This window comes from Rhea pennata, chromosome 1, assembly GCF_028389875.1.
Source record: "Rhea pennata isolate bPtePen1 chromosome 1, bPtePen1.pri, whole genome shotgun sequence".
In the NCBI taxonomy this organism is placed as follows: domain Eukaryota; kingdom Metazoa; phylum Chordata; class Aves; order Rheiformes; family Rheidae; genus Rhea; species Rhea pennata.
The window spans coordinates 99144190-99155809 of record NC_084663.1 but is presented as its reverse complement, the minus strand read 5'-3'; the positions used below and the strand labels follow the sequence as shown (position 1 = coordinate 99155809).

The window sequence follows — 11620 nt, the reverse complement described above, 5'->3', positions numbered from 1 at the left end:
GATGTCTTGACAAATGCCTTCTGACAAGGCTAATAACAAAATTCTAGATGAATCTCATTTCTCAAGCATAACTCATAAGAGCATCTTGCCCTCCCCCAGCCCAAGCTTCTCTCATTTCACCTTTGCCATACTGCTTAAAGCAGGAGCCAGCTGAGCTGCAATCAAAGAAGGTGGGGAAAGGCAAAGTCACCATCACTGTAACTCTTTGTTTTCCTAACTGCCTAAATAGGATATGGATCCTATGATTTAAAAACAGATCAGTTACCCCCTTCCCTCAGAAATGCAAGAGGAGGAGTTATTTAGGCCACTTACACAAATGACATGCAGGCAAATTATAGATGAAAAGCCCCAGAGCAAGGTAAACCAGGAAACTTCTAATGAAAACCTGAAGAAAACCATAGAAATATTTATAAGAAAGTAGAAACACACAGTTCCAAAGTTCACTTGATTTTCCAGTGCTATATGTGGTGGCCTCAAGCTTCTATCACAGAACAAACAGAATAGCAAAGCAATTGATATCAATACTTCTTTTTGGAAGTTTAAAAGAGTTTAAAGCTAGCAAGCCAACAACCTCAGGGAATTCTGCATGTTAAACAAGAAAATTAAGGGTCGGAGAGAAGTTACATACACATATATGTATCTTAATGTATAAAAATACACAATATAAAAACATATACATATATATATGCATGTGCAGGTGGATGTGCATGAACATATATACAGATATACATACACACTTAGCTAAAATAAGAAAAAATAAAAAGGGAACAAACACCCCCAAATCAAATGCAGATTGCATGGACTACAAAGAGATTCATTGGAAGACAAGCCTCAGGGCTTCAGAAACGCAAGATACAACTGCAGGCAGACTGCTTTGTTCAAGTCCTCTTTTTTTCAACAGCCTACCTCCACTCCACACACAATGTGCGGACTAACTAGTACTTTTCCCCTTCCTTCAGGGAAAAAAACTCTCGGAAAAGCCTAGAGTAAACAAAACTGCTTTGGCAACAGCTCTAACAGTTAAACTTTTTTTTTTTTTTTTTTTTTTTTTTTAAATCAATATAAATTCAGAGGAGCCCAATTCTGGAGCAGTTTTAGACATCCGTCAGAGGGTGAAGACATCAGTTTCATGCCGGTGAGAAGATAATTGCAGTAGCACATGGCACATTTTATTCAGTTTGTCAAGCTGCCAGTAGATAAGGAGTTCAAATTCTCAGGTGGACTAAGTATGAATAATCTCAAATACAGGGAAATTAGGGCAGGAAATAAGAGCAGGAGATACTCCAAAACCATACTGTTAATTAAAATGGAAGTTACAGAAATAATAGAACTAATTCTTTATTCTATGTTTATCTGCAGAACTTCTGATCTCCAAAAATGAGGGTACTACAGATTTAAGAGAAATAAACTAACTTGCCAAAATTTATTGGAAAAATTTTTAAGACTGAGCTTTCTAATGCAATAGCATCACTAGAATCTATCCCTTAAAGAATGCTTTGAAGAATGTTGTCTTCTCAAGGGCCGGCATTAGTGTCATCAAACCTTATATACACATCCATACACATCTGTCATGAAATAAATTGTCCATCGTCATAAAGTATGTTGTCTGCCAACTCACAGAAGTAAATTTAAAGAGAAGGATTTGTAGAAGCACATTAATTCTTGCACAATTACCATATGTCATAATGTCATTTAAAAAAAAATCCATCTTAAAAAAACTCAGATAAATCAATTTGTGATTGAAATGAGATACCTATAAATGAATTTAATAATTTTTCCACTGTATAAATTTTATTTACTGTAATGAACTTCAATCTTACACCTTCTCAGTCTAAAAGTTGCCTATGGCTGTGGTTCAGTGTGTTAGAGCTTTGTTTTTGCAGAAGAGCCTTTGATTTCAGGGCACGTATGAATGCCAAGTTTAGCTGAAACCCTCCCTCCCCCTTATAAAATGAACATATTTTATCTTCTTAGAAACAGCCCCCCATTCCCTCCCCTCACTCCTAAATACTAGGTGAAAAGAGGCAAGGGATGAGGGGAAGCATTCCCTTTAGGCAGTTACATGAATATATCATTTCCAACAGACACATTCACTAAACTGGTAGAAGTTAGCTTAGGCTTCAGGAGATCTAAGCAAGTTTACCCCAGATCAGGAAACACCCACAGTGTTTTGACAAAAAAAAGTCATCATTAGTCATTGCAAATTTAGAGATTTATCTTGTCCTGGAAAAATAAGCAAATGAACCAATAGTATAGATGAACATTCTGAAATCTAAAATCTAAGATCAATTTAGCTAGAACTGCTTGTAGTAATAACTATTACTTCTTACACGCGCTGGTGAAAGCAGCCTTCAAGTGAACAACCTACAGCGGATGCAGTATAGACAAGCTATCTAAAAGCAGGTTGATAAACTATTCCTACAACGTACATTTCAAGCAACATTCACTCAACTCCAGAATATTGTAGAGGGAAGGGAAGAGTGGAGAGGTTGTGTTTTCAACCTCTATTTTTCCAGTCTCTTCAGGTCACACTACCCTTCAGCTTGTACTCTTTCAACAACATTTTATTCATTCTTCCTAAGGATGCCTACTGATGATTTTTTTTTAGAAGCAATGTCAGAGAAAAAGCCAAGTGCTCCTCCCTCATTACTAAATAAGTTAATATTACGAGAAAAACTTTCTAGCTGCCTTGAAGCTGTAGGCCTGCAGAAAAGAATGTTCTGTATCAGAAATGTTCCGCTAGAAAGAAGCATCACAGCAGAGTGGCCCACAGTAACTTAACAGTTCCTTAAGAGCCTGCTTAGCTCTTCAGTTCTCAATGGAAAGTAGTGTCTGAAAAGGTCATTTTTCTTTCCCTTTATTTTTCATTGCATTATTCTTCCCAGCTCTCTCCTACCCTTCCCTTCTCCTTCTCCATGTCAGCTGCTCTTGCTGGAGGAGGCAGAGGAAGTAGGCTTCACAAAAATACTAACAGCTGAGGGCTGCTTCAGTTGACATTGTACTGCAGTACCAAGACCTAGGAGGAAACATTTGAGCTAGTTAAGCACTGTCATCAGCCAGACAATTGTGTCTTGGTTTTCTTGATAGACAGTTGCAAATAGACACTCCTGGTGCCTGGAAAAATGAACAAAATGATAGCACCAGATGCTCATTACTCTAGCTCTCACTGTGTCCACAGACATCTGCACAGACAATCACAAGATCAAACTTTTCCTCTGATCTTTCTTCTAGGTTTGCAACAAAGGATTAGTTGTTGCTTCAATATTGTGTACTCAAAAAACAAAACCCACAAACAAACAAACATACATTGAGTCAAGCTGGGAGACAGGCAAAGAAATTCCACTAACAGTTTTATCAAACATGTTTTTTAATGAAGATATCCAGGATATAATTTACTCCAGCATAAGTTTCAAATTACAAGATTGAAGGCACATATTTGTGAATCCATGGAGCAAAATTTGACACTCTTGTGTAGACACCAGGGAAATTTGGTCTTCCACATCCATAACCCCAGCTAACAATGCCAGTCAAAAACCATTTGCCATCACCATTGCTTTGACATGATAAGGGTCCACCAGAATCACCCTAAAAAGAATACGTTTGAAATAAAGAACATTAAAATCTAGGCAAAACATCCCCCATAGTTTTTTCCCAAATAATTTCAATAATTATTTTATTTTTCCATTCACATAGCTCAAACTAGTGGACATTAAATAGGAGATTCTTTTCTTTCTTGAAGCAGGTGTGATTTCACAGTTCTGTCAAAGCTTCATGATTCACAGGAGATAAGGCTAGCCGTTGCTATTTAAAAGCATCAGTAAAGATACTACTTTTCATAGGCCATATTTTAAGTTCTCAAGGAAGTTCTCAGCCTTAAACTTACAGCTAAACCCAAGATCTGCTACTTAATATGTGCTTTCATTTAGAGACTGCAGACATACCAAAAGGCAAAATACAGTAATAATCTTTAATATCCAATAACTTCATTCAAAATAAAAGCAATGGGAACAGATTAGTTCTGCCAAGTAAATTTTAGTTTTCCTAATTTAAAAAGCGCTTATAGTAGCTACAAGATTACAACAAAAGTAATGTTTAGGGGCACACAATGCCTTTGTAAGTAGTGGAGTTACAATGAAGTCTGTTATGGACTTCAAAACTCCATACAGCTCAGAGTATTTCCAATGCTACAGAACCAGATAAACAGGATATTTCAATCCTAGAATATTCTGGCAGAAAAATATTGACAGAAGTCTAAGCAAAAAAATATTTCACCATTTGGTGAAAAAAATCTCTTGGACCAAGTTTAAGCTTTCCTGTAAGGTTGCTGTAGATGCACGATTTCTCTGAACTAGACAGATGGTAGCAACTTGAAGTCTATTAAAACATTACAGGTAATAAAAGTCTTCCAACAGCAAAAGCTGAGTTGGTAAAATTTAAGTGTTTTGCAAAAGAAGTGCTTTCCTTTTATCCATATTTTCTATAGGAACTACTGAACTATTTTGCTTTAACATTATAGGATCATAGGAAGTTCAGGTTGGAACGACCTCTGCGGACAATGTAGTACAGCCAATAGCTCAAAGTTGGATTATCTTGAAGTATCTCACAAAATTGTTAAAGCCCAAACTCTTAGAAGATCATTTTTTAACCTTGAAAATTAAGACTTCCCATTTAGTCAAATCGTGATTAGGAGAAAAAAAAATCACTGCAACACAAGCAAAGTTGAACATTAGTATTTTTTCATAAAACAAATCACATATTTCAGTTAGCTCTAACAACCACCAGACCTAGTTAGCCACCATTTGTTCTTACAAAAACGCAGCCCAAGGCCTGGAAATTATGCCTTTCCCTGGCTATAGCTAGAGTGGTCAGACAGATAACTGCAGAAATACTCTCCAGTTAGTGAAAATGATGCTTGATGTCAATGGTTATACTAACCTCTAAAAAGCAGCTCGTGTGTTATACTCCCTTAGAAAACCCTCAGATATTCCTTGTTGTAAGAGCTATTGCTGTTATGGTGTAGACTGAGAAACAAACGCAAAGGTGCTCACAGTCACACTGCTACTGTAGGACTACCATTCACATGTTAGGGAGAGATACTACCAATTTAGGACTTAGGCAATTTGACTGATTGACCGCAGCTTCACAAAAGTTTGGAGGCTAGAGAAGAAAGCTTGTGGTTTACCTCATTTCTGTATAGACCAGCGCAAGCTAGAACATCTTTAAGATGCCAGCTCTCCATCATTAAAACAGTTGTTTTACCCAGCAAAACAAATGATGAGTACATTCAGAAGTTCACTCTTAAAAAAAAAAAAAAAAAAAAAAAAAAAAAAAATCAGCATTGTCAGATCAAAAATGCTGTAGGTTTGAAAATTTTGCCTATTTGTCTGCATTTCATCAATCAGCTCTGCAGTTTCAACCGTGGGAGAAGGTGTCCTAAGAAAAGGAGTCATACTAGGTTCACAGTTTCTCCTTCAGCCGAGAGACTCTCATACCAAATATTGCCTCCCTTCAACAATTCCCATGCTATTTGAGCTTACAAGTCAACTGGCCCTTGGGCTAAAACTGAAACTCAGTGATGCGATTCATGCACACAAAGTGGCAAAACTCCAAGAATGCTTGAATGACAGACCGGCTGATAGAGAACTCTTTTACACAGCTGTTTTTCAGAACCAAAGCATAGGCACCACAAGGTGGTTAGCCAGTCAGTTCTTACAACTTGTCATGCAACAATGAAAGGCAAGAGAAACAGTGTGAGCAGAGATACGTACTTTGCAGCCATCTCTTTTCCCAGACATTAGGCCTGCACAAAACATCCTAGCTGTAATTATCCCATATGTGGAATGGCATAATGTTTGGTCAATAATTTCCACCTCTGCTTTCTGAAGAATTGCCGAGCCTTCATCATCTGAAAAACAAATTGAAAGTAAGATGACTCAGAGCTCAAGATTCTACTTATTTTTTAAAAGGCAAAGCAAGCAGTCTTCAGAAAGTACACATACTTTTGAAGTTCAGGTAATTCCAGATCCAGACAACTAACCACAACAGCACAGTCTAAGGGAAAAACACGTCCCAATGCAGGGAGAATTTAGATTAAATTAACATTTTCCTTCCTTTGTTCTTTTACCTTTCTCTGACACAGTACATAAATCAAAGGTTGGTCCTACCTGCAACCAGAAAGCCTTTTCTAAGCATCAAGTATTCATGTAACATGATCTTGGTTCTTTGGCCCCAGCAAATACAACAGCATAAATATTAGTTTGGCCAAAAGTACCTTTTACAGCTCCTTCTGTAAAATACTGTATGATCTAATAATTTACTCTCTCTTTACTTTGAAAAGAGAATGGGATTATTAGAAGCATCACAGGATATCTTCAGCATTAGGGCAGTGTTTTGGAACAGGCTGGACCCAAAATCAAAACCTCGCATGCAGATTAAAGAAGAAAAATTGCTCTCTTGACAGAATAAAAGCTTTTTCTCAAATTCCACCCTCTGTGTCCAAAGGTTTTGTCAGAACAGATGTTTTCAGCAAAGTATTTTCTGAAAAATGTGTATTTTGGAAAAAAATAAATGGACTCTTTCCCCTCCTTTTGACAATAGCTGTAATAATATCACTAGGTTCTCTCAAAACAGGATATAGTGGAGCAAAAACAACTTTACCAACATATTTAAATATGGTGTACTGGCTTAAATACGTTTCAGGATTAGATACAGCTTGTTAGCGTTAAAGCATTCTTTAAATAAATTTACAAGATTGATTTGACAATTGAATTGCGTAAACTAACGAATACAGGAGAGGAAAAACTCTATTTAAGACACTGCATTTACGTCTGAAGTCACATTTAAGATTTAAACTTCACTAACGACTAACTAATAAGCCAAGGGTACACACGGCGCTGCAGATTTTTGTCCGGAGCCTTCCCCAGTGGCACAGTTGCACTCAGTAACCATATATTCTCTCAGAGCTACGCAGCTTGCAGGGCTCAGTGCATCCAGTCAAAACACTGGAAGTGAAATACCCGCTGCTGCACCTCGGCACGCACTTACCCCTTCGGCCTTCCCCGAGATGGGCCCCTGTGGCGCCAGCGGCACTGAGAGGCAGGCCAGGCCGGGCCAACCCCGAAGGCAGAAATAAGCCACTTGGGCCAGGACCTGGCGTTTGGCATGGAGACAGCTACACAGCCTCAAAGCGGGAAGGGCTTATAGAAAGCACTTATTTGGGGGGCAGCTCAAGCGTAGCACCCACGCTGGGGGAGAGGTGGCCGCGGGAGCAGGCTGCACCCTGACACAGGGCGGGCGGCCATTACAGGGGTGGTGGCCATTTTGTCAAGCTGCTCCCTGAGGCCGGGCGGCACCTCCAGGCCCTTGGCCCAGAAGAGGCCATTTAGGGATGTTAGCAGGCTGCCAACAGTTAAATAAATAATTAAGCAAAATTTTAAAAGGTTATTTCAGAATAAGCGTAGCTGCCGCCAGCTACAAATGCAAGCCTGCAGTGCTTCCAGACCCACAGGACCCACGGCTGATTTTTCTAAGCCTTCGAAGGTACGTGCATACAAGGACCTCCTTCCCTAGGGCTGCAGGTTCAAAACATTAGAATTTCTGCACTCCTGAGCCCTGCAACCAAAGCAGGTACCCCACATGCCAGCCTGCAGCTGGAGAGGCTGCTGTTCACCTGGGAGCTAGGTTAGCTGAAGCGAAGATGTAAAGCTCACCTGCTTCCTGCTTTTGGCCCCAACCCGTTATCCAGCACCTGTCACCGCTGCGGACCCTGTGGGAAGAGGGGGGCACGCAGACGGGCTGAATGACGTGGCTCATGGCGTCCGGCCAGGGCTTGCTCAGCTGCAGCAGCGCGATGTCGTAGTCGTAGTTCCGGCTGTTGTAGTATTCATGGACCACGATCCGTCTCACCGTGGATACCAGCTTGGCGCGGCCTTGCGTTCGCATCCCCAAGTGAGCACGCCACGCTCGGGGGTCCGCCAGCCTAGTGGAGAGGGAAAACCAACACGCTGTCTGCCCGTACCCTGCGCCCAAATCACCCCCCTGCCCAGCAGCGGGCTGCGGGGAAGGGGAAGGTGCAGCCTGCCTCGATACAGTTCACACTCCAGAAGCTCAAAGCTTTCCGGGACACCAGCAACGTCCGGGGTGAAGTTAGGAGGGAAAACGGCTTACTTGCTCCCTTGAAAGCAGTGAGCTGCCGACACGAGCCATTCTTTCGATATCACCGACGCCCCGCAGTAAGCGGCTCCTGCAAAATGGAGGCTGACCTGCCAGGGCCATTCGCCTTCCTGAGCGTCTTTGCCGCCCACGATCCGAGAGACGAGCTCGCTGCTTGTGCCGCTGCCACAGCCTGCAAGGGATATTTCAGGTTATCCCCAGTAACTTCTTTTAACTAGACCACTTCCCAAATAGGCATGAAAAAAAAAAAAATCTTGCGCCTTGAAATGTTTTGAAGTCCATTTCCTTGTCCTGCTCTAAGCACAGAACTCCTCTATTTGGATACCCTGCTCCTGGAGCAAGAAGCAACTCCAAACAGGGCGCAGGCAGAGGAAATGCAAGTTTCTTTTCCAGCTCTACCACAAAAGTAGGCCCATATTCTTTCTTGTGTCAGAGATGTCAGAGGATCTATTAAATACTTGAACAAGCATCACAATGATGTAAAACATGTAAAAAGATATAATACCACAACCTCTTTCTACTACTCTTAACCCCAAACTGAAGGGAGCAGTTCAGAGGGAAAAGGGAGTTCAGTATCAACTGGACAGTTATTTCTTGCCAAATCTGCAGGAACAGTATCAGGAAGTATAATAACAGCCATTTACATGGAATCATTTCTTTGGTCATATATTACTTCAGAAGCCAGGCGATCCAACTGTTAATTTTCATGGGAACAACTCAAAAATCTGAAAATGTTGTCTATTACCTACCATGGTAAAGAAGTCATGTCTCAGCACAGAAAGCTGCACACAGTAATTTGAAGGTGAAAGGAGAAAGATCCATCTACAGGGCTCTATGCCCTTCCCTAGTACCTAAATATGAAGCCATAGCTCAGGAGCTTTGATCCCACACTCCCACAGACAGGTGTTAGTATTTCTGGGCACTTTCCAGCATCCACCCACAGAGTCAAGAGCAGCATTCAAGCTTCCAAACGTAAGTGGGCATATATGTAGTCTTTTAAGATGCCTTACTGTACCCAAGGCAGGTGCTGGCAGATTTGAGATACAGGTGGCATACCAGAGGCAGCTGGAGGTCAGATAAAATGCCCTAGGGCATTCAATTTAAGTGAATCCTAACCCTGTCTTTATTCCTACTGCAGTAACAATTACCTGTTTACTTTAGAGGAAAATGAACCAAAAAGCCCATCTAAAGGCTACTTTAGTAAGATTTGAGACTGGAATCTAGCTTGATACTATGAAAGATTGGGGTGGGAGGGGATAGCTTGCCATTCAGAATAGATGGAGAAGTGAAACCTTCCTGTTCTTTGTCTCATTGCAGCCAGCTCACTGTGGCAGTCCAAATGCAGCTTGACTCCAACAAAAATATTTGACTCTATGGCACATAGTAAGAATGCTGCCTTATTTACTAGGGAGGTTTGCTCTGCAATTATGTCTGCTTTCCTGCTCCTTAACCTTAATTACCCCTTCTTCCCTGCAATAAGAGTTATAGCTGACTAAGGCTCCATTTAACAGAAAGCTCACCCTCCTATAAGCACTTAAGAAATCCTGCAGCCAGATCTGATGTAAATGGATACCTTAAACAGAATCCCATGATCACCAAGTTAATTAAAAAACTTCAATACTTGCCGCATGAGTTGTACAAACTCCAAAACCGGGAGAAATAATAGGGCTTTAAGCGTAAAAAAGCTAAAGTTCAGAAAGCTCAATATATGGGAGAGACTTACTGCAGCTGCTTTCATCACTTCCATCAGCACAGTCCACAGTCCCATCACACTTTGCATTTTTTTTCCTAATGCATATGTTATTCCTGCATTTAAATGTGTGATTGGTACAAGGGATACCTGAAATTGTGGAAGAAAATTCACTTGAAGCAGCTTTTTATAAAGACACATCTGCATGAGTAAGATTTATACAGATATCAATAGGTAGGAAGAAACAAGCTAAAGAGCACTTTGCCTAGGATGGCGCAAATCATTTTCCCTAAGTAGGATAGAATAGAACAGTAGCTAGTCAAGTAAAACTGCATCTTTACTAGCACTTCTATCAACTTGGCTGTGTATGACCATGTATTTCCTCCCATCCTTTCCCATGGCACTAATGAATATTGTTACACTGGCAAAAATGTAGCTGAAGAACAAGTGGTGTGCTAGAGAGAAAAACATCTAATACTCTGGAAAGAAGTCCTCCTTTATATCTCAACATCAAATATGAAATAAAAGAAGGCAGTGAAAGCTGTCTTACTAATCAAATCCAGTTAAACCACCTTTCTAGCTTCTGTGTTTTCCTGTTTCTCCATGGCTCACACTAAGACAATATTATTTTTCTTGTCAATACGCAAAATGCCTTGTGATCATTTACAGTTACTGTCAAACAGGTCAAAAACATTACTTCTCTGTAAAAATGTTACTTCCAGCATTTCCCATTTGCACCCCCTTTAATATGCCATGGTTTTCCTCTACTGTCAGTAGTGAAGGAAATGGCTGACTCAAAACTTTAACTAGCCTAATACCAAACTTACTATTTCCACAGCATTTTAGATGCATTAACCTTATAACCCTGAAAACTCCTCCAGAAAAGCAATTACTGTTTTAGTCCTTTTACAGATAGTAAAATGGAGCCAGGAAATAATTTGCACAAGATTATGTTTTATGGAGATAAAAGCTGGGATTCAAACTTAAAAACTTCAGCTCCTCATCCTAGATCTACACTACTTGATTCTTCTGCCAGTATTTCACTGAAACAGATGTTCCTGAGCTCGCTAAACAGAAACCATTTAAATCAATAACTACTTGTTTACAGTGATCTCTGAAAACTGAACAGAATTTTATAGCCCTAATGCCTCAACTCCTTAAATACTGAATCCAGTATTCAAATCAGGGTTGAAGAGATGATAGAAGAGGGCAGAAGTTAACCAAGAGTAGGCTTACTATTTGTGCAGTTCTGTTCATCTTTTCCATTCTCACAATCACTTACTCCATTGCAGGCAAGCAAGGTATCCTGTACAGTGAAGCTGGAGTTACAGCTCCAGTCAGGGACAACTATAAAAACATAAAACAAAGCATTTACGGAAGTGTGCTTGTAATGGTATGTTGCCCATCTGACTACCTCTGGGTAAGCTTTCATTGCTCCACTACACTTCATAACAGTGAGCATGAGTGCTATTTTATGCATGGAGAAAATAAAGCACAAGAGATTTCAGCAACTCACCTCCAATCAACACTGCCCCAAGAAGAGTGCCCCAAGCTCTGTCACTCTTTTACTATGCACTTTTGTAATCACTCACATACTCTATCCACCACAGTTTGTTTTTCCCCATATAGAGTAAAATAACTCGTCTTAAAATAGAATAGAACACATCATATCTATCAGCAGTAATCTCAAGAGAAAAAACTAAAAAATAGCTAGTTTGGGCTGTTTTTCAACATCTAAACTCCCTTCCTCTTGTTCAG

At 40.3% G+C, this 11620-nt stretch overlaps 1 protein-coding gene across 1 annotated transcript in view; it reads right to left on the bottom strand.

The window, feature by feature from the left end:
- Positions 1–3414: 3414 nt before the first annotated feature.
- The window catches only part of TMPRSS7 (transmembrane serine protease 7), a 32450-nt gene continuing 24244 nt past the window's right edge, over positions 3415–11620 (bottom strand). Inside the window, exons 13-18 of the mRNA XM_062572594.1 lie at positions 11099–11209; positions 9896–10012; positions 8167–8344; positions 7710–7978; positions 5769–5905; positions 3415–3585 (exon numbers count right to left, since the gene is read on the bottom strand). Of these exons, the coding sequence (XP_062428578.1) occupies positions 3415–3585; positions 5769–5905; positions 7710–7978; positions 8167–8344; positions 9896–10012; positions 11099–11209 (983 nt within the window). The remainder of the gene's footprint in view (positions 3586–5768; positions 5906–7709; positions 7979–8166; positions 8345–9895; positions 10013–11098; positions 11210–11620) is intronic.